Source organism: Paralichthys olivaceus, chromosome 1 (genome assembly GCF_024713975.1).
Source record: "Paralichthys olivaceus isolate ysfri-2021 chromosome 1, ASM2471397v2, whole genome shotgun sequence".
NCBI classification, from domain to species: Eukaryota; Metazoa; Chordata; class Actinopteri; order Pleuronectiformes; family Paralichthyidae; genus Paralichthys; species Paralichthys olivaceus.
Genome location: NC_091093.1, coordinates 11,830,240 through 11,857,694, shown reverse-complemented (window position 1 = coordinate 11,857,694; position 27,455 = coordinate 11,830,240). Strand labels below are relative to the sequence as shown.

Here is a 27,455-nt window from a genome sequence, read left to right as displayed (position 1 = left end):
TAAAGGGAGCAACTAAGATTTGGCGTCTGTCTATGAGAGAATATTGTGTAATGCATACAGTCAAAATAAGAATCATCAGTTTAACCCCTACATGACACGCCTATCTCTTAGGGGGTGGAGGGAGGGGGCGGCGTTGGCTTTTATCTGCAGTAGAGTCATAAAGAACCAGTCAGACGATGACAACATTTCCAGAATAAAGTGTCAGCACATACGTCTCAGGATATAGCCTCAAGCCTTGTGCACCTGGATGGTGACTTGTCATCACATTGCTCAGCAGTAACAGTCAAAATATCTGATAAATTCACACATTGTCACATGACAGTGAGAGCAAAAAGCTGCAGACTAATTATTAACGTTATCTGCTCCCTGCGGGTGTGACGTTTTGTGTCATGCATGAAAGGCTGATTGTGTGTCCCTCCTCATCAAGAGAAGATCAAGATGATTTTGTTTGGACGTCCTAAGCGGAGCAGGGGGGGGGGGGGGGGGGGGCTGCACACTGACAGACTGAAGGAATGAGATGACAAAAGCCCACAGTACTTTTTATTCTCTTCCACAGCTAAAAAAGAGATTACACGAACGGTTGTGTTCAAGTCGTTGCTCGTTTTACATAATCCCCTCTAATTCTCTTTGTGGTGGACGCTGTCAGTTGTCATTGGTTCTGTGATGGCTGCAGGGGCAGAGAGGAACGCTGCACCACACTGTATCTCTTCTCTTCTCTTACACTCTAATACTTGGACTTGACTAAACTCTATTTACTTCATACTCTTGCATGGTCTACTCCTAACCCTAATGGTGGCCTTGAAAGGCAAATCACAACATCAAATAAGAAATATAACAGCTGTTAAGAAAACATAACGAAAGAACAGCAAAAGAGAACACAAGCACTAAAAAGAAAACCACAAATTAGAAAATAAAGAAGAAAAGAAGAAAATACAAAAGGACTGAAAAATATAACATGTGGCCAATGTTTCTGTCCAATCAGTGATGAGCCTTGTTGATAGCAGGTTAAAAGCAGATGTCGCTGTGTTTTATAGTTTGCCTTTGTGTTGTTCTTATGAGCTTTGTGAAGTTCCATCACCACTGAAGGGTAGCAGACTTCAATAACTTCAGAGTGTTGAACTACAGCCAGGTTCATCACTTTTTTAGGTCCCCTGGAAACATTTCTGTTGTCGTTATCGATATTTGCAGCGTGTTTGTGTATTTGCAATGCGTTGGGACTTTTTGCAGCGCATGTGTCCTGAAATTGATGAAGTTGATTCCTTAATTAGCACGTGTTTTGTCAATTTGCATTGGTTTTCTTAATTGACAGGAAGTTGAGCTCTTTCAGCCACCGTACTTCAGGGCCGCTGCACTAACCCTGAACATGGATCCTATACTTATTACCATAAATACATGAACAACAAAATCAATCAAAAGACAGTTGAATTTTTTAAGAGCTTCTGAAAGTCTGACTGATGATCCAAAGGAGTTTAGGGGCCTTTGCTTTACTACAGAGGAGATCATGCAGCACAGTTAGTTTTTTATTGCTATCATTGTATTTTACTCTTTGGCTCATTTCGGATTTTCTGTGACAAGAAGAGGGAACAGGAGAAGCTTGACTGTCACAGTGACAGACAGCAGCTCCTCAGTGTGGGTTCAGCAGCGTGTGCAGTGGGAGGAGCTAAAGTTTGGAGGTTTGAGGAGGAGGAGGCTCGTCTGCTCCTCACGCGCACGGAGGAGGAGGAGGATGGTCTCCACGCTTACAATCAGCGCTACGAAGCAGCAGAGGCGCACTTTAAGGATTTTAATCTTGGTTTTGACTCGTTTTTCCCCGTCAGTCTCGGTTGTAAGCGGCTCCACGGACGTGTGATCAGCGTGTCGGGTGTGAGGGTGTCGGCTCTGAGGCTGAAGCTCCGGGTTCCAGGTTTCACACCTTTCACAACGAGGACACACGAGAAGCGGAGTAACATTTGAAATCAGCACATATCTCTTGTTGTTACAGGAGCAGTCATACTCTGCCTCAACATTCATGTAAGTGTTACTCTGAGGTTTTATTTCTTAAACGTGTTTCCGATCTGATTGGTTTGATTGGTGGTGTTTTATCTTTCCACGTATCGATGCTTCGTGTTGATTTGACTCCTGCATGTAGTTTGCGGGGCTGCTCAGGTCATGTTCATGTGCCTGTTTGCAAATGTGAAATTGATGATGCGATCGCAGCTCTATCAGTGATTTGCAGCATTGCTGTGAAGGCTGATGGACTGACCTCAGTTTCCAGTCTGACCCATGTGGGCCAACAGCTGCTGTTTCCATCCAGCCCCAAAGTCACAACACACAGGGCAGGAGTGATTTGTCCGTGCTTTATTTTCACCACACCTACAGAAACACTGGCCCGTGTGTTTCCTGGAATTGATTGTGTCCAACTTTTAATGTTATTCTCCTCCAAACACTATTTATCTCTGATGACCCATGTCAATCTGCATTCATGCAAACAGTTTGATCCTGGATAAAGCACCTGTGTTTATTTCCAGGGTCACGAGGAGAGAGAATAAAATATGTGGTTTATTCTTTTTTAAATCTGAAGGATACACAGACTGTGAGTACTACAGAGTACCTGAAGGTTCACAGCCAGAATTCTTTTGAGAATAACTTATATATCTTTTTTATTTTTATTTCAAAACAACAACAAGTCAAGCAATAACCATGTGTCAGGGACAGTGTAACAGAAGCAGGTTATATTAAGTGCATTGGGCTCAGGTCCAGTTCAAACACAAAATGCAGCCTGAACCAAAGTCTCTGCATATGTCTCAGAAAATTATTGGGAGATAATTGTAAATATGTCAACCAGAGTCCAGTCTCAAAGTTTGCTGTCGTGTTGTGAGTTTTACCAATATTCCAGAATACTATCAGCCTGCTGTACCCTCAGTAACACAAACCATATTGCAAGGGAACGCAAAGGTAATCCTCAAACAAATTCTGGCTGTGACCCTTCGGGGGCTCCGTAGAGAGCGGAGCGTAGCTCAGTGTTTACATGGTGTTGGTATGCTTTGCTGGAGTCAGACTGTAAATGACCAGTGGAGCAGTCTTTCCCCTCCAGGCCTCTGCTGTTCTTCTCCTCCCCTCTCCAGTGTGATGGTGTATCAATAACACTAATGACACTGATAGTCTCAGGCTTTGTTGCTGTAAACAAATGTGCAGAAAGCACAAGCACTTACAAAAGCATGTTGACACCCTCTCCCCTCACTATCCTCCTTTTTCTCTGAAACACACACACTCTCTCACACACACACACACACACACACACACACACACACACACACACACACACACACACACACACACACCATGTGCACACATGGAGACCCCCACCCACACAATCACACACACATTCAAACACTCAAAACAAACATGCAGACTCCACCCAACACTCCACCCACTGTAACAACTTCAGAGGAATGGTCAGCATGTGGAGAGGTTGTGGTAAAAGAGCTGGAGGGGAAGTGGAAACCAGGGAGGGAAGACACCGATGCTTTCAAAATCCCTAAAAGTTAGTGATATCCCATATAGTGTCCACAGGGACCGGAGGAGATCAGTGCAAACTGATGGGACTTGCACATCCAGAGTCCCCATGCGGCTTTGCATATTGTGCTGAGACGTGGGAAACGGTCATTGGATTGGGTTGAAGCCAGACTGTACTCAGGGACGGTGCAGGCATGAAGCCAGCTGAGTTGAGTTTGTGCACATGAGCTAAAAATGGGTTTTTATTTGGGATGAACCCCAAATTTGTTAAAAATTCAATGCACATGTTCTTGGAGCTGCTGGAATATTTGGCAGCTTCAGTTTTAGGGAACCTGTGAGAATGCTTGTAGCGCCAACTGTGAAAAGTCACACGTCGCCTTTTACACATGGGCGATAAGGTTTAATGGTTCACATTTGCATTCACTAAAGTCTGGCTGCAGCCCTGTTTGCTGACTGTCTCTGCTGTGTCTGTGCATGGCTTTGTGTGCCAGTTACCAGGCCATTCATATTCAGAATGACCTACAGGTCCTGTAGAAACTCTGGCCAGGCCCTGCAGGGGGAGAGGTGTTGGGCCAAAGGAGATCTCTGCAGGCAGGTTCCTTTCAGGCCATGCTAATTAGCCTGTAAATTCATTTTCCTAATTGGACTGTTCCACAACTCTATATCCTACTGATCACGCTGGAATTACCCTCACGAACAAATATGTTTTAGAACCGACAAACATGTGGGACTTTTGCATTTGAACTTTTCATATCAGAGTTCATGGTCATGCTTTTCATTCTGGACCTTAATCTTTCACTAAATTACAGAATTACACTATTCCTGATAGACTTACTGTATCTTTGCTTGGCTCTGGAGCCTATGTGTCTTCATTACTTTAATGTGGTTTATGAGTATTAGCATAGTATTTATGCTGGAGACTATCTTTATTTCTACTCTATATATTTTTCAGTCTGATAATTTTCATGCGTGCGAGATTCAGTAGAGAAGTGATGGTTGACAGCACCAACACATGTACTATAAACTCAGATAAGTGCTACAGTAGATATATATAGTAAACCTATAATAGTTACACCCCCATAATAAAGCTGGACAGTGACGGACCCAGGTTTTCCTTTGGCTTGTGTGGATACCACATGTTGAGCCATTCAGCTTTATTCACTTCTCTGAGTCAGTGACAAGTATTTCACTTTTTCACAAGTGTCCTGTGTGTGGACTCGATCTGAGGTGGTGGACTTGGTTTTAAAATGTATTATGTAACTTGTTCCTCTGCAGAGAGAAACAAAGTCTTCTCCATTTCCTCCTCTTGTTTTGAAAGAAATGAAGAGAAAAAGATAAACTGTGACTTTGTAATGGAAAACAGACTTTCCAGACCCGTCTGTGTTTTTCCTGGTGAATCAGCCGATAACCACAGTCTTAGATCTGGGCTGGTGTGGATCCAGTTATTGTTTTTATTTAGCGTCTTGAGAGTCCATATTTTATTATTTAACTTTAAAATCAAAGAGTGTGTATTCTTTCATGTGGCAGAAGGGGAACGTTATCGGAAACTGTGCTTCATTGTTTAGAACAGAAAAAGCAGAATCGATTCTGCTGTTAAAACTATATTTTAATTCATTTTGTGTGTCAATACAAGCCATATGTATGAACTGATTTATGTATGCTTCAGTGCAGGAAAAACCCACTGAGATTAGAGACCCTGTGGAAATCATCGAGGCTGGAAAGGAGTATTGTATTTTTTCTAAAGATTGAAGGGAGTAGACTGCTCTGGAGAACATTACTTTTTTTCTGTTACCCTTTGTTTATAGTGTGAAAGAAAATGTTCTGTCTCCTCCCGGGCCAAATCATTTGCAAACAGCCCCTTACTTATGAAAAATAGGTTAATTTTCTCTTTTATTGCAGTTAAAGTGGAAATCAATTAATCGTAATGTCGGCAGTCTTAATAATCTTCTCCAATTACTTCCCCACTTAACTGTTATAGTTGAACAAATTCATTATGACCCCATTCCTTGTCTGCAACATGTATCAGCCGTTATCAGTGGGATTGTTGCCAGGGGAGACCGCACCGTTGACTTATTACTTCCTTTATTGGCGGCAACTGCTTGTGAAGACAAAGACAGATCCCCTACCTGATGGTAAACAAAGCAGAAGAGCTACAGCTGTTCTCTTTGAAGTCGACATGTTTGCTCGGAGTAAACAGCCACCTGCCTTGAAGCGACAAACCTGACAAACGACTCACACAAACTGTGTCATGTTCCCGCTCTGGATGAGTAATGTGAGCGGTCCTGTGGTCAGTGCTCGTGTTAACGGTCGTCAGCATTCCTACTTGTGGCTGCAGCGTGGGTCCGACAAGGTGAGGCCAGAATATTGTCATCTGATTCGCTTTTAAATCCTGTTGCCCCGCTTGTCAAAACCTGTAAGGAAACGAGTCCTCACATCGGTTTAACTGCGGGGATTAATGCTGCTCCCCTCCAACTCCATGTTTAAGTCATGAGATGAATAACCTGCTACAGATAGAAGTCTTTGGATTTGATGGCGTATTTAGAGGATGAACTGTGATGCTAACATGGCGTGGGCCAGACCTCACAAAGGCCTCTATTGTGTTATTATAAGACTGTAAATCTTCCACTCTCCTTTGTCAAGCCACAGAGTTTGTCCACGGTCTCCACTGACTTCATCATCAGCCCGACCCACGAATGAGACGCTGTGTGTTGTGGCCATTTGTAGCTTTGATAGCAACAGTGCTCCCCTATCAGTCACAAAGAGACCAGAGTGGCAGGGAAATAAATGAAATGCCCTTTGTTTTTTTTTTTGCTTCTCCACTGATGGCTTGCACAATCATTAAATTGAAGTCTGTCATGCTGTAGAGCCGCAAGCAACTGTAAATTTAACCTCCTTTGTCTCTTTTTGTTGTGGGGTTCCAACCCGAGGAAAAATGTTCGCCTCTAATCATTATCATTTCCTGATCGGTCAGCACACTTCATCATTAGTCTAAGTGGATAAAAGTACGTTTTTAAACCCAGAAGCACATTTTAAACAAAAAGAGATTAGTGTAATCTGTTTTCCACTGAGTTTATAGTCTAATAGCAATTACTCTTAATCCAGCAAAGTGGTTTCCTCAGGAGTGGCTCGCACATCTCGGTTAAGGTTACAGTTTGCATACATGCATTGAACTCCAGACTTTCTCTTGAAATTATCAGGAGGAGCTGAATGTGAGGATGCAAATGTTGCTTCAGACACTCTAAATTTTTTCTAACATCCGATTGAGCCCATGTGAGATTACAGCTGGAATAAGTCCACAGGATTCACTGAGAGCAAGTGGGCGTGTTGATGATGTTTCTAACATATGAAAACTGAGAAAACAAATATATCAGGATGAAGAAAGAATTGCAATACATGAAGAAGACAGTGACGGAAATGGGAAAGACAACACAATTGGAAAGCTTTTAGCAATACGAGCTAACACTTGTGTTAATGAATTCATACGTCATGTCCTGCCTCCTGCGTGCTCTTCCCAGGCGCTAACCCTCACCTGAACGAAAACGGCCATAGTTTCTCTAACCAGACTATGATCTAGTAAAAGTCTGGGATATTATACCTCCTATCACACTGCACTCTGATTGACATGCACAATTCATAATTGACGCTTTTCAAATCTTTCAAGAAGAGCTCTCCCACTGTTCCCCCCGTCAGGGTAGAATAATTTGAGGCAAGGGCAAGTCTGTATCAGAGGGAATAGGGTGACCCCAACTCTCCTTTAAGCACTTATCTCCTCTGCCAGTTGTGCTTCACTCGCTCGTTTGAAATGATAATTGCTCTTTCCTGTGCGGCAGAGCTGAACAGTCTGTACACCAATGTAAGAAGGGAGTTTGAAAATTCTTCAGATCCCATTTGGGCTCATAAGATAGAGCTGAAAAGTGTCACATCTCACTCTTTGCCCTTCATTTCAACGCAGTGTAGATTTAGCATGTTGGGATAGATGCCACGGAAAATCCAGCCCCTTTGCTAACCTAAGAGGCACCACAGAGGAAAGTCTGAGGTCATGGCTGCATTTTAATGAACACCTTTAGACTGCGAGGCACGGACATGACGGGATCACGGAAACACTGCACGTACTTTAGTTAAACAATTAACACAGATCTGTCTGGAAGCTTCGGGTCAGGAAAAGCCAATTAGGGCACATTTAGTGTCCGGCATCATAACTGATTAACATGTGAGAAGAAGGCTCAATGCAAAGAGGCGGAATAGTCCATGAGTGTGTTTATATGCACTTTTATAACTTGATTAAAATGGTGCGATTCTTGTCATGGCTCAGTTTGTTTTCTCATATCAGGGTCTGTCATGTCTAAAAGGGAACTTTTGATCCTTATTTATTTTTAGTCAATGACAACGTGAATCATCAACGAGTAAGGCTACGTCAATACTGCTATGTTCTTGAAAACGCATCTACTCTGGTCGATCTTTTGCAAACGATGACATAGACACTTGCTGATCGGGTCTTTTCGGTCTCAACATAGCCTTCACTGATTCGTCAGCATAGAGCTCAACATGGATAATCAGTATTTTTTTTATTTAATGCTTCTGCGACATACCAAAGCAGGATGCATTACAGCCAGTCATCAATGGGAACATGATTCTGTGAATAATTAATAATACGTGGAGGGAAAAAGTCTCTTATCACTCTGGGATCATGTGAATAATTAATTCAGAGCTAAGACTAAAAAGTTTTCAGAAGTGCATTCAGGGGTTGATCATTTAAAATGTTCAGAAACATGTTTTAGTTTTATTTGCCTCAGAATAGACAGTCTGAAATCTCCCGGTAGCTATTGAGATCTGCTGATTAATTTATAAATCTTCATAGTCTTTGTGACCCAGGGGAAAGCAGTAAATCGATCTACTGTCTGGCAACTTATATCGTCTTGCTCTCATTAAGAGAAATTAATTTGCATAGAGGAAGTGGAGAGAGATATGTTGAATCAGTGGTGACTGATTAGCAGTCAGATCTGTTTTTCTTTTCTTCTTCTGCCATTTGTACAAATTTGTTTCTTTCAGAGGAAGTTTGCCTTCGGGCATAAAGATCCCGACTCTACAGTGAGCAGATGTTCCATATTATAGACCTAAAAGTTGGAGCTGGCATAAAAGTTTTATTTTATCCCGAGTTAAAATCTCTTCTGTTTTGCAGTGACACTGAGGCCTCAGTTTCAGAGCCAAGAGCAAATCATGTTACCTGCAGGGTAGAAATGATATTGAAGAGACGATATGAGAACATTTTCCTGTTTGTTTTTGTGTGTGTGTCTGTGTGTGAGTGTGTGTGTGTGTGTGTGTGTAAACAGAAATCCAGCCACTTTTACTCAGTCTTGATAGCTGTTGATTCCTTTTCTTCTGTTGCCATTTAAAAATATCTTTAATATGCTTACATTTAATCAGCATTCAATTTCCTGCTCTGCGGGAATTTCCTCTCAGAAGCAAAAACAAAACAGTATCTTGATGGAAAGATGTTTTTCTAGGACATGCATTGTGTGCAGCTTATGAGTTTTGACAATGTGGGGCATCCATATTGAAAACTATTAGAAGGCGGCTGTGAGAGGATATCCTGGAGATTTGTCTTTGATAGATGTATTTCCCATAAGCTCCTATACATTCCTTAGAAAGCAATTCATTTTTTAGCTCCACTAAATGTAGGAATGAGATTTCAGTCTTATCTTGGTGTAGTCCTCCTGTTTTTCAAATTCCTCTGACTGGTTAACTTGTTCTTTTTACACATTTTGTAATGATGACATTTGACAGTGACACAGTCCAGGTAATACATATATCTATGAAAATCATGTTAGAAACCATGCCTTGTCTACTTTGTTTATGTGTCTTATAGATTACTGTTGGTGACGTCATTACTCCTCATCTTTTATCTAACATCTTTATCACTGAGCTCCCTCACCCAGACATGCTGATTCATACATTGACTTTGTGTAAACTCATGAGTCACTGTGATGATGAATTTACTATTTGCTCTGCCAACTCAGGAAACAATTGCTGCTGCCTCGACTGCTACCGGGAGGGTTTTTCACAGTTTATTTTGAACCCAGTCATGATTTATTCAGGAGACTTATTTCATGGTGCTAGGAACAGTCTGCTCAGCTAAAACCTGCAACTTTACTTCCCCTTACGTCCACGCATATGGGTTGGACAAGAGTACATGTGGTACCCCATGTTCACACTCTGTATCATGAACATGCTGTATCTAATAGGTGGCCTCCAACCTGGACCCGGACTCCATTTAGGGTTCACAAAGTTTCAAATTGTGTTAAAGCAGAGTTGGGGTTTATTAAACTTTGCCCCAAAAACTGAGGTGGGCTGAAGGTGCATGTGAGAACGCAAAAGTCTGAGTGAGACGAATGTGGATTCACCACAATCGGGTGGGGGGGGTTGATGCCGCTTATAACACGACAATATTAAAAAAAACAAAAAGAAAACAAATATCTCAAAATGAGGATTGTCAAGAGAGTTTGAAGTGATAAGAGCCGACACTGGTGTCGGTGTGTTGTAGAAAATCACGTGGTTTCTGTAGCGCAGTTAATACGTCACTTCCTGCCTCTGGCTGCTGCACTCGACGGCTCCACTTTGTTGCTGTTGTGAACGTGTCTGTGAACCTCCCTCTGTGTTGTGAATGTGTGAAAGGCAAACTGCGGATAAACTACGTATCCAATTCCCTGGATTTTACCCACAGGTCATGTCAGAAAAGGTCTATAGTCATTTGATGGGCAACCATTGATTTTTCTTTTATCAAGGTGGGGGGTTGTTTTAACCCTCCTCCCATCCCCCTGCTCTAAAGCAATCATGCACTGGCCCACTCAGCTAAGCAGACGGCAATAAGTGTGTGAGTTATAATGACAGGCACAGCAAGGAGTCTCTGCCTTGTCAGGCACCTCCTCAGATGTTTTTTGCCCAACATAATGGCTCCATAAATCCTGAATAGTCATTTAAACCAAAGGGGCCATGTTGTTTTTAAGGTCACAAGTGGAAGGAATTAACTTTTAAATCATGCCAAAACTAAAACAATGATTTTTTGGCTGTGGTCTTACAACGTCACCCTTAAACCTGGCAAAAAGTAAGATGCATTCATAGTTCCCCGTCACTTTGGTCTAAAATGTGCTTCTAATACTGTTAATGGATTTGACTGCAACATAATGTAGCCTCATGTCAAGATCTGTGATAGAGCTCTCATCACAGGGTCGTGCCTGGCTGCTGATCATCTCCATAAGTGCCTCGGTCTGTGCCAAAGACTAAATGAGAGACAAGTCACTTCTCAGAGATGAGTTATTGGGAGCTCGTGGTGGAACGCAAAGCCAGGTCGTTTACACAAAATTAGCCAAGTGGTTAGCATTCTTTATGCTCCCTCTATAGTGAACTCGCTATGACCTGGCACAGAGTGCGTCGTCCAATGTATCTGTCACATCCTTTTTCTCTCTGAACAGATGCAGGTATTAATAGGGATCCTCCGGGTTGTGGGCGGTTAGAAAGGTTAATGAATCTGTAGCCTTAAGCAATATGGCACTAGATCCCCTCTGCATGGAAAACAAGGAGCAGCAGACCCTCCCCGAGGCAAGCAGATGGGTCCTGTGGCACTGACCATAGTGGGTTGTCTGTGCCAGCAGAGTAGAGCTCTAGTCCTATAAATCCTGCAACAGTTTTTTCTAATAAGATCACTTTCTTTGCTTTAGTACTTGCTGTCAATCATGATTTAATACTTTAAATCATCAAATTAATATTTAATACTTTTTCTTCAGATCCGTGCTTCATCGGTCCTCAGAATGGATTAAGACTCGACACAATTAATTTGACTTAAATGCATGTACTTGTGACATGGTTGTCAAGCCAAAAATATGTAAAAGAAAACAGAACAAGTGCAGTGCGGATCTGCCTCTGGGTTGTGGAACATCCGTCTTGTCCTCCTCAGGCGCTGGCCTCAGTTATATGAACATTTTAGGCATCACACCTGTGAGTCACCCTGTGCTTTGGATTCCCCAGATACCTTAAATTTCACACTCTGCTGCAGGGGCCTCTATACATTGACATCACTTATTTATGACTCAGCATGCTAACTTTTTGTTTTGTAGTTAAATGTTTCTGCGAGGAGGTGACTGAGGAAAGTGTCCAGATAGAAAAAGACCAGAAGGTTTACACGTAACAACAGAAATTGGGATTTATCAGACTTTGACTTTAAAAGCTTTTCACGTGTCCCTGAAATCTGTCAGTATGTTTTTGTTAAGGTACTTTGATGGAGTAGAACATGTGGTTAAGGTGGTGATTAATATGGCAATCTGGAACGAATCATTGAGAATAAGATATGAGTATGGCATTTATTCAGGCCTTTAAACAATATTAAGTTGAACACCAATACCTGGACATCAGGACTGTGCGTCGTGACCAAAAGTAACCAAAGTAAGTCTGTTGCAATAACAACTTTTTGGGACACTGAAAGGTCAATGCTGGAGTGTTGAGGTTTTCCTTTACGCATTAGTGCCATACAGAATTAGCCCAGAAGAATTCATCATTCCCAGCTCCTCAGAGAGACAGAAAACCCTCCCCAGCAGCACCCGTCTCTTTTCATTAAAATTTTAAAGGCCTCTGGAGTTACATAAGGATATGCCCTGGGCTGCCATGCTTGTTGTTGCAGTCTCAGCAGGCATGAGTGGGACCAGCAGAGGAGGAGGAGGAGGAGGGAGATGTTACAGGAACATGGCTGGGGTTTTAAGCCTCCCGTGACTCAGCTAGCTTCACCGGAGCAGTTGCTGGTGAAGCGAAGAGTGACACATGGGTTCATTGCTCAAGAACCTGGGAAAAGTGAGAGACAAGGGTGTGACAGCGAGACACCGAGGCAGAGATAAGAGGAAAAAGGTGTTTTATCAGTAAAACTTGATCTGTGTTGCCATGGAAAAGGTGAGACAGACAACCTTCTACCTAACCTTCAAAAATACACGTTCCTGAGTCATTTTGCAAGTCAGTCAACTACAATCTGCCCGCTACCAGCCACAAAGTCAACAAGTCATTCAGTCAGCGAGCTGCCAGTCCCAGCCAGCGTCCCTGTTAGAGACGTGGTTGTAAATCTGTTTATCCTGCACATAGTTGTTGCTTAACCAGGTTTACCAGAAGTTTGAAAAGGTCCAGCAGGGGCCACTTGCTGACCCCCGCTTGTCTTGCGCTGTTGTTGGATTTATTAGCTACCGTAAATATTTGAGAGAGGTCTTCAGGGAGTTGTTGCAGTGATGCAAGCTCTTAAGCAGAGACTTCATGCGCTCTCCACTGTTTACTTTGTAAACGTCACCATGTATGTGGGAGCTCGGGGGAGACATGCAGCGCTGTCAGCCAAATAAGGAGTAGTGAGTTTTGTATCACAGGAGCAGAGTTGTATGCTCAGTGTGGAGCTAAGGTGTCTGTGCTTTCCCGGGTTGGTGTTTCTGGCACTGGTGGCTATTATAGAAAACAGAGGGTACTACTTGGTTTTCAGGCATGCACTGAAGTCTGGATATTTTCCTGAACTCCTCTTGAGGGGCTGTATGTGAGAATGCAAATGTCTGATTATTTTCTGGAACTTTTCCTGGCAACGCCCTATTAAACGTTATGAACATTCACAGCGCATAAATAAGCATGTGAATGACCTGTCCAACATGTGATGGATGCAAAACCTGAATAATTCAAATATCTCTTAGAAGAATGAATATTGACACACATTCATCAGGTGGTCATCGCCACACTCCGAATGCATGCTAACGTAGCTAGGATGTGGAAATATGCAGCTGTTTGCTCACAACTTCAGGTCAGTGTTGTGTTTACACTTTGATTCTACTGACTATCAAAACTATAAGAACTATAATCATTTCATGATTTATCACCTCCGACGAGGAGTTTTCTTTGCCAATGGTTTGTTTTTTGCAAATTACCACAAAACTTGGTGGGAGGATGGGACATGGACCAAAAAATAACCTAGTAAATTTGGGGAGGATTAAATTTAGGGGATGGATCCAGGAATCTTTTTTCACTTTTGAGATGTGTTTTCACTGATTTCCCAGGGATTTATAGATCTTGATGATAAATAATCAGGCTTTTGAATTAAAATATGTTTTCATAAGGAGACTGTTAAGCCTTGGCAACGCTATGCACCACTCTAGTATTAATAATGAATTTTCAAAAAAGCGACACAGATTTATCTTCTGTATCTCTTTTAAACAAAAAAGAAAGAAACAGATGGGATTTTTTTTCCAAGAAAGCTGACCCCCTACTAAATACAGTCTCAGCATATATATCTACATAACGTGCACCTTATCTGCACACTCACACTGAAGCCAATAAAAGTTGGAGTCATGTTCACTGCGCCTCTTTGAAACAAATTACAGAGTGGTCTTGGGAGTCGCTGTTCTTTCATTTATTTCCCCACATACCCACAAAATTAGAGCCAAGCTCCCACAGGATCTTCTCCATGATCTCTGACCAATTGTTGATGATAGCTTAATTAAATATAGAGATTAAAACAAAATCAAACAGACACTTTATCTCACAGAGAAACTTTGTGGGCTGGGCTGCAGTGCCAACAGCAAATCAAGACATTCACTTAAATTATAAAGTTTCCTAAACCCTTCCAGCTACCATGTGATGAGTGTGTTTATGTTGCTGGCTGGTGGTCTGAATCACTTCTTCTTCAGTTTTCCTTCCCTGGCAGTGTGATGACAGTAAATGCTGAAAGCACAAATAGTTGTTTCGGTTGTCATGGCTCAAGCTGGAGTCACCAGTGTGCTACTCTTAAATATTAAAGTGTCAGGTCTGAGAGATGAGGCAGGCCATCTTTGGGTGATGCCAACGTTTCCTGTCAGAACTGATAAGTCAGCTGTGGTGTTCGTGTTCCTCACCATCCTCCAGATGAACCCATCGCCACATCTATCATCTCTTTTTACTTTTGTAGTTGCAAGTTGTTGTTGCGTTACAAGTTTGGATATAGATCTGTTATTCACGCTCGTGTTTCATCTTTTTCTTTTAAACTTGTTTTTGGATCAAACCTAAAGAATCTGCTTCTCTCTCTTCTCTCCACAGATCCAAAATGACTTTTACTAAGTGGCCACTGGTCGGAGCTTAGCACTGATCCATCGCAGAGCTACTACGAGTGGATGAAAACCAGCAGCTTTTAATCCAGAAAGGATTCCTCTTCTCTGTGATAAGAGTCTACTAACTGTGTGTAAGGACCACTGGGAGTACAACAATCAAGTCAAGGACACGTTCCCTCGCCCCCCCTCCCCTCATCCTACAGGAAGATGAGAGTGAAAAAATAAAGCTCTGAAGTCCAGGAGCTTAATGAAAACCAAAGAATCTTAGCAAGTAGCGTGCATTTGTTTATGTCTGTGTGAGAGGATCCAGTAACCATGTGGACGCTAGCTGTGACTGTCCACTCTCTCCTCGCTGCTGTGCTATTATTGGCCGCCTACTTCCAATCAGGGATGGCCACGGAGGATGATGTCACACCGCGCATCAGTTTCCCGTACAGTAAGTCTAAATGAATACCTGACACACTTGTTATCAATATTTCAACTGTGTATGCCTGTATATGCCACATTTTTATAATGTACCAATTTTTTTTTACACCTCTCATAATAACATAAGTGATCTTTAACTTGGTGTTTTGCTGCATTGTATAGCTGTGTTATACGCTGTGCTTGTGCTTTTGTCCATAAAGTTTTTACTGTCCATGCAAACAGTCAGACCTCATGGTTTATGCTACAGTTGTGAGCAAGTGGCATGCAATGTAGTTCTCTCGCACGCAACAACATAACTCTTAGGTCTGTGTAACTGTCATGTGAAATCTTTTGCTCGTCCACCCCGCGACCATAGCTTGTGCTTTTCATAGTTGGTGTTTTAAATTAGCTAGCTTGAAAAATAAAGTCACTTGGGGCTTTTCTACCATCTCAAGTTTACGCTAGCGCCGTCTCCAGCTGAGAAGTCGGCTCCAACAGTTACAGTTTAAGCTGCCAGAGTCGACAGTTACTATCAAGAACTGAATAGCTGTTTTTTTTTCTTTATGTCTGTCTGAAATCAATGATCTGTAGTTTAAAGATTCCTAAAAAATTATTTCTTTGTAGATTGTGTTAATATGCTGTGCGATAATGGGAAGCTTGACAATTGTAACAACAATTTAAGTGAGTGGACTAGTTCTGAGTGAAATACCACACAAGTAACATCATTTAGGTCAATGGTGAAGAAATACAACAAACACAGCTGTGTATTTGTGATGTGTAGTGAAGCAGCCACTGCAACAGTGTATTTGTAAAGAGGACAAATGCCTGTAGGCCCTGACGTACACACACACACACACACACACACACACACACACACACCAATTTGAAGTTGCTTGCGCTACAAACATCACCCCTCTAAAGTGCAGGCAATTATTTGAAGATTAGATGTCACTTTGTTACAAAATTTGCTGTTTTTGTTGTTTTTACACCCTGAGCCTTGACGGGGAGAAGTATGCTCGGAATAGCATGCTCAGACTGATGAAGAAACAAAGTGCGACAGTTTGTAGGCCCCAAACTGTTGCACAACACATATAGTCTGACATCATGCAGTACTCAGCTCACTTTGCTCTTCCACCCTTTGGAGTCTAATTCCACCTTTTGATAATGTTCAGCAGATTGCAACAGTCGACCTCACAAATATAAACCTTCCGTGTCTCCCGGTGAATCCACTGAGTGAATAGAAGACCCTTTTTTTTCACCTGACTTCACCACTGCATGTAATTATTCCCCCACACACTGCAGCACTCCTCATTATAATTCCTGTGGATTAAGCTTTCATAATTTAAAAACATGTCAACGTTTCTTTGTCTTTGTTGAGCTGACAGCTTTCTGGGTAATTGATTGATGCATTGTGGGAGCTTATGACAAATGCAGGAGGGAGTCGGGGAATCAGGTTGTTGTTTGGCAGACTGGGAAAATTGCTTTTCTGGGAAGTGTCACTTAACACTTATTTTTTTAACATCCTATGTTGTAGCTGTAAAAAAGGACTGTTCATCATCATGTTTCTTTAAATTGGCTCTCTGGTTCCTGTATGTTTAAGTCTGTGGTGTCAGAAGTACTCACACAGGCAAATATGCCGATCCAGCAACAACCAAAGTACAGGTTTATGTGGATGCAGGGGTGTTTCGGCTCCTATAAACACTGCCTGTCTGTGTTTGAAGTTCCCTCCCTCTGAAAACAGCAGTCTGATGTTTTCTTCACTCCTCAGCCAACTCAGCGAGGCAATGTGCCGTAATGCACCGTCTCCCACTTTGGCATCGCTCATACCCCGAGAGCAACCTTTCACATACTTGAGCCATTTAACTTGTTTCTCAAAGAACTAAATGGATTAAATTGGCCCAAAGCTGGTTCCCAGCAGCTAAGTGTTAAGCAAACCTCTGATGTTTCTCTCTCCCCTCCCTCACTTTGCTTAACTCCATTGAGTGTTCCTAATCTAAAATTCATGATTGAGATCATTGCGGCTTGAGAGCATAAGTAGTAGTGTAGACAACACACTTTTCAGCTGATGATTTGGTGTAAGAACATGCTTTTAAAACATCACCGACACTGAGAGCAACCTGTTTTCATTAAGAATACAGCTTAACATAAACAGGGTCTGCAGCATCGCTGACATTATATACAGTACATTCCACATATACACCACAGGGCTGTGCAGAAATATCGTTACAGCTAACTATTGCAATATTTTTTTCCTCAATAGAGTATCAATAGTCCTGCCTCCTTTGTTTAAACATAAATGTGAGGATAGCGGTGCAGAGCGGCCTCGCACTCAGAACGATCGGTGGTGCTGCTGTGGAAAATGTGCACTGATATAAACAGAAGTGGATTTGCTGCGTTGCAGTGAGGAGAAACAGATGTGTAAGCATGGAATAAGCCATAGGTGCTTTGTAACCGAAATGACACCATTGTGTTGTGATCATGTCCACGTTTTTTTTAACACCATTCAAGACAGTTATATACAATGTACATCAAGATTATACACAGTAAATCGTATTTAAGGCTTTAATTTTATATATAGCGATATGTATTGAATTGTATGCATGTAATGTAATTGTAATTTGTATATATTGTATATAGCGAACCATGTACCATGATCAAAGTCGATGTATTGAATCTTCAGGTCTTTGCCAATACACAACCCTATAACTACAGTTTAAGGCAGATGTCTGATACTGAACATGTGAAGCGGCTCACCACTTAAAATTTCTCATTTCTCTAGTCTGTAGGAAAAAGGGGACCTGAGCTGTTTTCTCGAGTGAGGACCATTTTTTTCCTGGAAAAACGACCCTTTTCTTTTTGTCCGTCTTCTCTCCCTCGCTCCTTCCTTCTCTGCTAATGAGCGGGCTAATCTCTCGTGTGCAATGAGTGGAGGTTTTTGTGGTCGCTGCAGTCGGAGAGCTTGTCTGTTTTTCATTATGACTCTTGTGCAGAGAGGCAGCACAAAGGATCATGGGACTTATAGCAGCAAGCATTGGTTAGGCATGCGGCATGTAACACTGCTGGTTATCAGAAAGTCCACTCGGGCCGGATGCTGGTGTCTTCAGTCCAGGGATGTGCTGAGGAGGGGATTTGTTTTACTTTAGTTTTCTCTCACGTGGAACAAGTGAGGGGAGTGAATCAGTTCAGCACTTAATAAGAACAGTTTACCTTAATGAGCTGGTGAGAGCGTTTGGCAAGCTCACTGTTGTTCCTGCTGTTTAAAGCTCAGGTGCATTAACTGTATTCTACTGTCACTGGGAATAAGGTTGCATTATATTTGCTGTCTTTGAGTTTGAAGTGAGAAACGACATCTCTACTCATGTGTCTGGGCAGTAGAGAGCAAAAGGCCCATTTAAGCTGAGCTGTTGAGCGCGCTGCGTATGCTCAGTGTACACGGTGTCCTCTCCCGTTTACGTTTGGTTTATGTTCAGCGAATATTGTGCACTTTCCCTCATGCATGCTAATCCGGTGACCTTGGCAGTGTGTGGATCGCAGTGCAGGAACGGAGGAGGGGCAGAGGGAGAGAAAGGGAGGGGGCACGTCAGGCCAAATACTCGTGAGGTTTTAGACATGCTCCGGTGCCCACCTAAAACCCGGCATGGACACGCCCATCGGTCCCGAATGAAAAGCTTCGGCTTCTACCAGAGGTGGCACTCTCAAGTGCCCGCATGTAACGCCACAACAGCTGCAACAATGGGGCGTAATCACAGCACATCAACTCCGTGTGTTTCAGACGTTCTAATGGCTTCGTCGCCTGCACGCTCCAGGGAATGTACAGAAAAGTTCAGTCCCCGCAGATCTCAATCAGGAGCGTTTGATTTGAAGTAAATGGCGAGTGGCGAGGAGTAACGGTGTAGCTGGTAATCGAGATGGACGGAGAGGAATGTGAGGTTAAACAGTGTCAGTGTGTGTTTTTGGATTCCTCTGATGCACTGTGGATCGCTCCAAAACAAAAAACTTTACTTCCTGATGACCAAAGTTGCTGCGACACAGAAAACATAATTTGAATTCGTCTTTTTTGCAGCATAGTGATTTATTCAGCATTGATATTTCTGTAGCTCTGCATCGCCATGGATTGCTCTTAAAGCAAAGTCACACAACAAAGCTTCTTGTTTTTTATAAACTCAAACTGTTTTTTAATAACACGTCTGCTACTTTTAAAAAGAACTTTCTCCACAAAACATTAAGGATTTAAAATGCTGTTGAATAAACTCCTTGCTTTGATCACTGTGCACGTTATTTTCCCCTAAGAGCAGAATCAATATCTGACTTACTTGGTATTCTGCTCACATTTTTCACACCTAAATTTTTTTTTATCATGTTTAGCTGGTTTAACATAAATTACTAACTCACTGTCGCACTGCAGCCTCCACCACTCACACGGTGTGTCTGAGGTTAAAACTGAAACCAGTCACACACTCACAGGGTTGTGATGTTGAAACTGATTTTGTGTGCTGGTAAAGAATATGACAGGGTGGTGCTTTGGCCTCCTATTGTTATCATGGAAGATTCTTTCCTGTGCACTGTTTTTTTCCACTAATGCATTGATGTGTTAAAAAACAGATATAAATATACCAAAGGAGGGTTTAAAATATATTAATTCCTTTTAAAATATATCACTGTTACCATTATAATTAGCTCATAATAAAACCACACTATGAATATAAGTGTGTCCTAATATATCTTTCAGTTCCAGGTTCCACATTAAGAGTCGAGGCAGAAGTGAAAGGGTTACAATCTGCCGTCTCGTGTATCTTTAAAATTCAGAACTTTCCTGATTCAGTTCCAGTATGTTAATACACTCCACATGCCTCGTGTTGCTGCTGGTGGGTGTGTGTGAAAAGAGAGAGAGAGTGCGTGTGTGTGTGTCCCTGTGAGGCCTGGTTGGTTGTCTGGGCTGTACACTGAGCTGAGGGGTTCAATTAAACTTTCTGATTTTACAGTAAGTGACAGCCTACTGTGCCTGTGATGCTCACAGACACAGGAGAGCAAGGTTTGTTCTTATTTATACGAGTGAGTCCACCATAAACCTTGTGTGGGCAGAATAACCCTTATGAGCAACAAAATAAAAAGGCTGATGCAGCAGATGAAGAGAAAACACTCACCAGGCACCTGGTGTTCTGCTTAATAATGTTAATCAGTAGAATATATTGATTGGACCCATTTCCCGACACTCTTGGCCACTGTAGTGAGTCACTACTCTAAACTCCAGGGATATTGGTACCATCTGGGCAGGATCTTTGCTACAGAGGACTGGTCCAACTGTGACAGACGGGTTAATGTGTTTGTGGGACAGAGAGAGAGAGAGAGAGAGACTAAGAGCACTGCACAAAGTTTTGCAATGAATCTAAGGCACAAAAAAAGTTAGAGATACCAAATGTTACCATGAGAAGAGACAGAAATGAGAGTAAGGCAGTTCGAAGGAAACGCAGTGTTTCATCCTGTTCGCTGCAGGTGTGTGACGATGTGTGAATCACGTTCTATTGTTTATGTTGCTGTGTGTGTGTGTGTGTGTGTGTGTGTGTGCGTGTACGCAGCAAAAAGTGCCTGAATTTTTTTCTCCATGAATAATCAACAAGTGTGCAGACTGAGAAATGGCAGCAGAGTTGTATGGACGTGCACTTTGATGGGATTCTAGTTGCAGCAGAAACCATCTGCAGCCACGTGCACGCCAGCTGGATCTGGATATTTGCAGTGCCGACACAAATTATGTTTTTTTTTTCTCTTCAAGTCCACTTGGCTGAACCATAGATACCATGTTATTTATCAAGCCAATCTTTCTCTGTGTGCATGGGTTTTTGGAGTAAACATTTGAGGAAGTGGACAGTGGATTAGGATATGGATCATCAGGAGCTGCCCGCTATTAGATTATTATTCTGAAGATTTCTGCTCTGGTTGAATTTGACACCTGTAGTTTCTGTAGTGGGCAACAAGGCCAGCAGCAGCAGCAGCAGCAGCAGCAGATCGTCCTTGAGCAACAGCTTTGTCAACAAGACAACAGAACAGCATGTGGTGTTCCTCACAGAGAGAAAATCAATGTTTACCTCAGTGGAAAAAGACATTACATTTACATGAAGCTCACATTAGCAGTAACTTTGACACGTGCTTGCATTGTTTATGAACTGAATGCAGGAAATTGTCCGAATTATAACCTGAAAACAATAAAATATATATTTTATTTCAGAAGTGAAAAATTACATTCTTAAAATGTCCTTTCATTGCAGAGTGTTACAAATAGAATCTGATTTAGTGGTTGATACATTGGTTAATTGATTGAGCATTTTTGGTTTTCAAAATCTCAAATTCATAGTAATATAGTTAAATTCACCAAATACTAATAGTAAAATCCATTTGAAACTTAATGGAGCTGCTCTTCTCCTGTTTCGTCGCTAAAACTGCAAAACAACCAGTGAGAGGCGTGTGTGTGTGTGTGTGTGTGTGTGTGTGTGTGTGTGTGTGTGTGTGTGTGTGTGTGTGTGTGTGTGTGTGTGTGTGTGTGTGTGTGTGTGTGTGTGTGTGTGTGTGTGTGTGTGTGTGTGTGTGTCAGATTCCAGTGACATGTACTGTCTCTTGTCAAGAGCGAGTGTAGGAGTATGATAGAGAGAGCGGCTGAAGAGTCATCCCACACATGACAGGCACAGGCACGTCTGTTTTGAATACTGAGTGAGGAAATTATACCAACTATCTTCCTCTCTCTCTGCAGTCTGTGTTTGAATAACCCTCTCATCTACCACATACTCTCCCTCTGTCTAACCAAGCTCAGGATTTGAAAGCTTTCAGCTGTGATAGGCCGCTGCCCTCCATCCACTGCTGCTCAGGGTGGTGGGTAGGTGTGTGTGCCAATCCACTGTGCATCAAGACGACACCTAAGAGCCAATAATTACAGAGCAGAGCACCTCCGCTGTGTCAGGCCCTTTGTTATCTGCTTTTAAAGAGATGCTGTGTTTCAGGCACTGACCTCATCCATGGCGTGTGTGTTGTTGTTGTTTCTTCAGAGAATCAGCATTCCTCAGTTCAGCTTCACACGACTGTCCCACATTTCCACCAAATACTCGCTCATTCCGTTGCTGGACTGTTGTCACCATGTTGTGTTCCTGCACATGTAATCATGTGGTACCATTAACACTGTGGAACAGCGTAATCCTCACACACACACAGTGAACACAGGATTTACACACTGTTAGGCTCTGGTTATTATCTGCAAGGTGCAGTTGCCTCTCAGTATGATTTTAAACACAATACACAACATAACACACAAAATAGCAGCAAAACCACACCGTTGTTTCCAGTGATAACACATATGAGATGACCTGCTGTTATAGATACTAGAGATATTCTGTAGATACGTCTCATGGTCCAGTGCTGCTGGCGTTTATCCACAGACCAGCAGTCTGATTTGCTCTGCTCCATCTTCCCTCAGGTTTTGTCTCGATCACATTTTGGTGAATTTCTACTTATTGTATATATTATTTTACATATTAATATAATATATTAATTTGATTTATTATTTCAATTCTTTCCGCTAATTCCAGAAATCCGTGTCTTTGGCACTCATATCTTGAGAACCATTCATCTTATCAACCTTACACTTGGCATGTATGTTGTTAGCGGCCCAAGTAAGTGCTGTGTAGAGTTTGGTTTGATTTTGGCACAATATGTTTAATATTAATACATTTGAATAAAAAGATAACCAGCGCCCTGTAGCTGTTTGTGCAACAGCTTCAGGGCTGCATGACGGACTGAGTCCTGCAGCAGAAAGAAAACTGCAACCAGCATCACCACAAGCCAAACTGAAAGCCCATTCCAAACAGGCAGGTTTAGAACAGGCACTGAACTAGTACAACAATGTCACACATGCAGATTGATTTCTATGTCCACAGTTCAATTAAAAAGCAGTTTAAAGTGACATGATAATGTGTGGAAACAGTTTGACCCATCTCTTCTGTCCAGTCGGCCCTCTCTTTTCTGTGACGACATGTTTGGCCCGCTCCAGCACAGCAGCACAGAAACGAGGCTGCGTTCGGCTGCCAGTCGTCTGCGTCAATGAAATTTCTTTGCCCAAATATCAGCGGGAGCAGTGCTGCAGTGACCTTGATGTGACTTCTGTCAGGAGCTCCAGCGCCGCTATCAGGCCCGTTGTCAAACCGCGTCAGACGGTGAGACTTGAAGCTGTGCGCCGTTGTACTGTAGCTTCAGCTGACAGAGCAGAGATAGATAGTTGTTTTTCTAATACATTTGTGTCTTGCATGTGAGATAAGCAGAGCTGGCAGTGAGATTAATATCAACTTTGCTACACACTCCTCTCCTCTGGATTTTCTCCACCCGGCAAGTGAACCCCTTTGTCCCCGTTGCCCCCGTTGCCGTGTGACTTGGCTCAGGCTGCTTCAGTAAATCTGGGGCATGTTTACAGTCAGGGCTTTTAGGAGAGTCTTGGGCGGCGGATGTCTACCAAGCAGCCAATCAATCGCCCCCGCCAAAGGAGTGCTATTAAACCTTTAGAAAAAAGAGCTCACTTGACCCTGCTCTATTTTCTCTGAAACATGATGCATGCCAAAGTGCCAGCATGTATTTGATTTCTCAGCAACATTATGTCTGCGAGCTGGCACCCTGTGGTGATATCTCAGTTTATAGCTCAGCGGTGAAGAAGCTGAACACACTCAGCTGTGACTCAGTCTTTCTGCCATGTTAGTTCCACAAAATGCATTTTATTCTAAAATTCAAGAAGATGTGAGGATATACAAGAGATCATTTATACATGAACACGTCTACTACATTATAGAAATGCTTACATTTATCTCAAGGTCTTTCTGTTAAAAGACCGTTCTGTTAAAGGAACATTTTTGGAAAGATTTTTGCACCAACTTTCTGGTAGTTCCTCATACCGTTCTTACACCAAAATGAATGGGCAAAACATTTTTTTTTTTAAATGTGGGTAAACTTGCCGGCTCCTCTCCAATTGCCAGTGAAGATGTTTCCCTGGTTCATCAAGTTCGGCGTCACAAATACTCAGAGGTGCTCTCTCACATTGCTGTTTTGCCAAATCAGCCTGTTCACCTGGGTGTCATGTTTTTATCACTGTGTTTGGTGCCGGACAAGACAAAGGTCTGTGGTTTTTTACCCTGTGGTCACTGCTGATGGTATTCATTCATACTGGACACAAATGCTGATTGGAAAAGATGTTTTTTGTTTTAATATTTTCTTTTGACTTGTTTTGTTCTGCATTGTTTTATTCCGTTGTAATTTGTAAAGCACTTTGTAACCTTGTTCCGATAAGAGTTTTACTTATTATGTATACAGACATAGTATTTAAGCCTATTTGTTGTGTGGATTGTTGTTTTGCAAAATACCTCAACTGACAGAAGGAAACCACCTATTTGAGGTGATGCATTTTGCAGATAATACGGAATTCAATAATTTTGTTGGCGCTAGCTCGACCAGCTGAGCGAGTGGTCACCTTATACGGATCCGGACGGGGCCGCAGGTTCGGTTTATGACCCGGTACCAATCAAAAATGAGAGGTGGCACTAGAACCTAGTGTACATGTTAAGATGATTTACATATGGAAAGTGATTCTGACAATAACTGAATTCATGCAAAAGTGGGGATTTTCCACCATTTCCTGGCACAGATGAGACACTTCACCTTGTGTGTATCAGTTTTAATTCAAGACGTTTGTAGCTCTTCGTTGTGTGTGAGTCATCTTCTCTCTCTGTAAAGTAAAAAAGTTTGTGTGATCACAGAGCAGCTGCTCTCAAATCCTGATGTAATTTGTTTCTGCCGTCATTACCTCCACTGATTAAAAAAGAAAAAGAGGGAGAGATTCATTGAATACAATGAACATACTGCCAAAATTTAATTTCACCTAATTAATTACTGAGAGGTTTTATCTGCCGCTGGAGAAAAGATATTCAGGCGTCTCTCTTCCTGCAGCTGGAAACTGTCTTCAAATGGGGCCTTTTTTTTTAACTATTCCAGATTTAAACCAATTTCTTTTTCGGCCTCTCCTGCAGTGTGCAGCCTTTCATAACCACAGAGAATCGAGCCAAATGTACTCAGTTGGACTCTGTGCTTATTCAGAACATTAGCAGCAACAATAAAGCAGCCATACTGATGGTTTAGTTGTGATGTGATGAGCATTAGCAGAGGTTGAGGGTCTCTGCTTGGTGACAGCTAGCTGATTAAACAGCGGGGGTGATGAATGGACCTTGGGCCTGGCTGTGAAAGGGTACGGCGGTTGCTGCCGCTCTCTGTGGCTGCCCGGCATTCTGCTGCACGGGTGTCAAAACGCACAAGTGACCTGCTGCATCAGAGACGTCGGTCAGAGCACACTCAGAATATGGAGCCTAATGCAGCAGGTATAGAGAGATTGTCTGAAAGTACAGGAAAAGAAAGTCTTCTGAAGCTCCGTGACTCCATGGTTGGAAAATGAGGAGAAAGCTTTGAGTGTCTGTTTGAAATCGCTGCATCTTGACACAGCGCTGCCATTTGTTCCTGCTCGACCTTCCGCTCTTATCACAACAACATCTCAGAGTAGTTTGAAAATAAATGTTCTTCCCCAGACTGTCTCCATGTTTCTACATAGGTCAACATCTCAATCCTGTCTTCCTGATTACAACAACTCCCCCTCTCACAACCCGACCTGAAGTCCCCTCTCTCCGGTCAACACTCCCACCCCTCCCGCCAACCAGCCTGTTCTCGGACTAAAAGTTTCATGGCTTAGCTCGCCTCTGCTCGTTATTTCATTGTCTGTCTAACAGGATGTCACTGTGATTTATGTCAGAGAGTTTTAATATGCCCAGGGAAGGCTGTTTTTGGTTCCAGTGAATAGCCAAAGCCCAGGGGAGCCGTGACAGTGGAGCTATGATATGTCCCCCTGTTGAGCAGTGAGATGGCTCTCCTTTGTCTGCCAACTGCAGGGTCCACTGGGACTGAGAGCATCTCTCTTTATGAGCATTTAGCACATTTTTAACAGTCTTAATTTACCTTGAAATAAAGCAAGTTTTCCTCCACATTGGGAGAACTCGTATTTCTCCCTCCTGTCCTGAACGAGCCGAGAATGACAATAGGAAGTCTCTTTCTATTCCGTACTCCCCTCCCCTTGATTTTAATGACAGGCCCCTTCTCTTCATTGACTCCAGATGTCACCACGTTTTTGAGCTGAATGAGGGCTGTTGATCTGGAGAGAGGCTAAGATTTGATTTTTGGATGAGATGGAGCTCGTGCAGCTGGCTTTCGCTCCCATGAGGGGAAGACGATCATCGTGCCAAAGTGCCCCAAGCGTTAGATGAGCCATTTGTTTGCAAGCATATTGAAAAGTTTAAGTTGTGGGTTGTAAACATTTATTGCTGTTCCATTTGCATTACGGTCCAACGCACCACCTGGAGTGTCGGAGATAAATGCATTTGTCTCTTTCAAATTCAGTTTTCTGGTTATACACAGAGGGGTGGAGGGGGAGACAGGCTGTAAATGGTTTTAACTGCAGCAAATATTAGTGTTTACAACCCCAGATACAAGCCACTTATTTGGACTAGCAAATGGAGACCGTGACCCCCAGCGTTTTGGCTCGGGGGAAAAAACATGGAGTGTGTTTAATATGTTTGGAATGGGAGGCCACAGATAAACATTTACAAATATGGTCAAAAAACAGCATAGTTTGAAGCACATAAGAATTGGATTCCCAAGTATTTGATTGCCAGTACCGTGTCCTGTGTCTTTAGTGAGCAATATCAAGCGATAACGTCTCCCTCAGCCTCGATGCGGCTCGGTCACAAAGTTTGAAGGTCCGACAGTTTATAAACCGTTTCCCAGGATTTCTTAGGGCTTGTGTTGGCCTTTAAACGAGCTGTTTTTAAGCAGTTTATCCGTCCAGTGAGTCAAACTAAAAAGTGACCAGCTGTCAGACCTCATGCTGCTTACAAAAAACAGGCTCCAAACATCAACTCTCACAAACTTCACTTTCACAGTGAAAAGCTAAAAGCTGTGGAGTAGATTGCAAAGCTGAAGGAACTGTTGTAAAAAGAGGAATGTATACACTGAATCTGGGCTTCGTAGAGGCTGCAGGGGAAGGAGCGATGAGAGGGGGAAAGTAACTCACTGGACTTAGAGCCCAGTGCTAAAAAGATCCATGTGAAGAGGGTTGACAAGCAGCAGAGGACATGTTGATAAAGCTCTCATGCTGCTGCCGGTGCTGAGCAGAGCAAAGACAACGCGGGCCAGTGCAGGAAAGTGTGGACGTGGTCATATGACATGTTCTCATGGTGCTACTGTGCACCAGGGATCAACGGGAGTGAGAGATACAGACATGACAACATGCTCAGGGAGAGCTGTGTTTCATAAACGTGTTTGACTGAAGCGCAGCAGTTCGTGATGTGCAGTAGTGTCATGTCTGTCCACTTGTTCTGTGTCCAGCTGGATGAGTGCCTCACT

General features: G+C 42.6%; 1 protein-coding gene across 1 annotated transcript in view; it reads left to right on the top strand.

The window, feature by feature from the left end:
• Positions 1-1,711: 1,711 nt before the first annotated feature.
• Positions 1,712-27,455, top strand: part of sema4bb (sema domain, immunoglobulin domain (Ig), transmembrane domain (TM) and short cytoplasmic domain, (semaphorin) 4Bb) — a 44,023-nt gene continuing 18,279 nt past the window's right edge. Inside the window, exons 1-2 of the mRNA XM_020080174.2 lie at positions 1,712-2,010; positions 14,575-15,021. Of these exons, the coding sequence (XP_019935733.1) occupies positions 14,901-15,021 (121 nt within the window). The 5' untranslated portion in view covers positions 1,712-2,010; positions 14,575-14,900. The remainder of the gene's footprint in view (positions 2,011-14,574; positions 15,022-27,455) is intronic.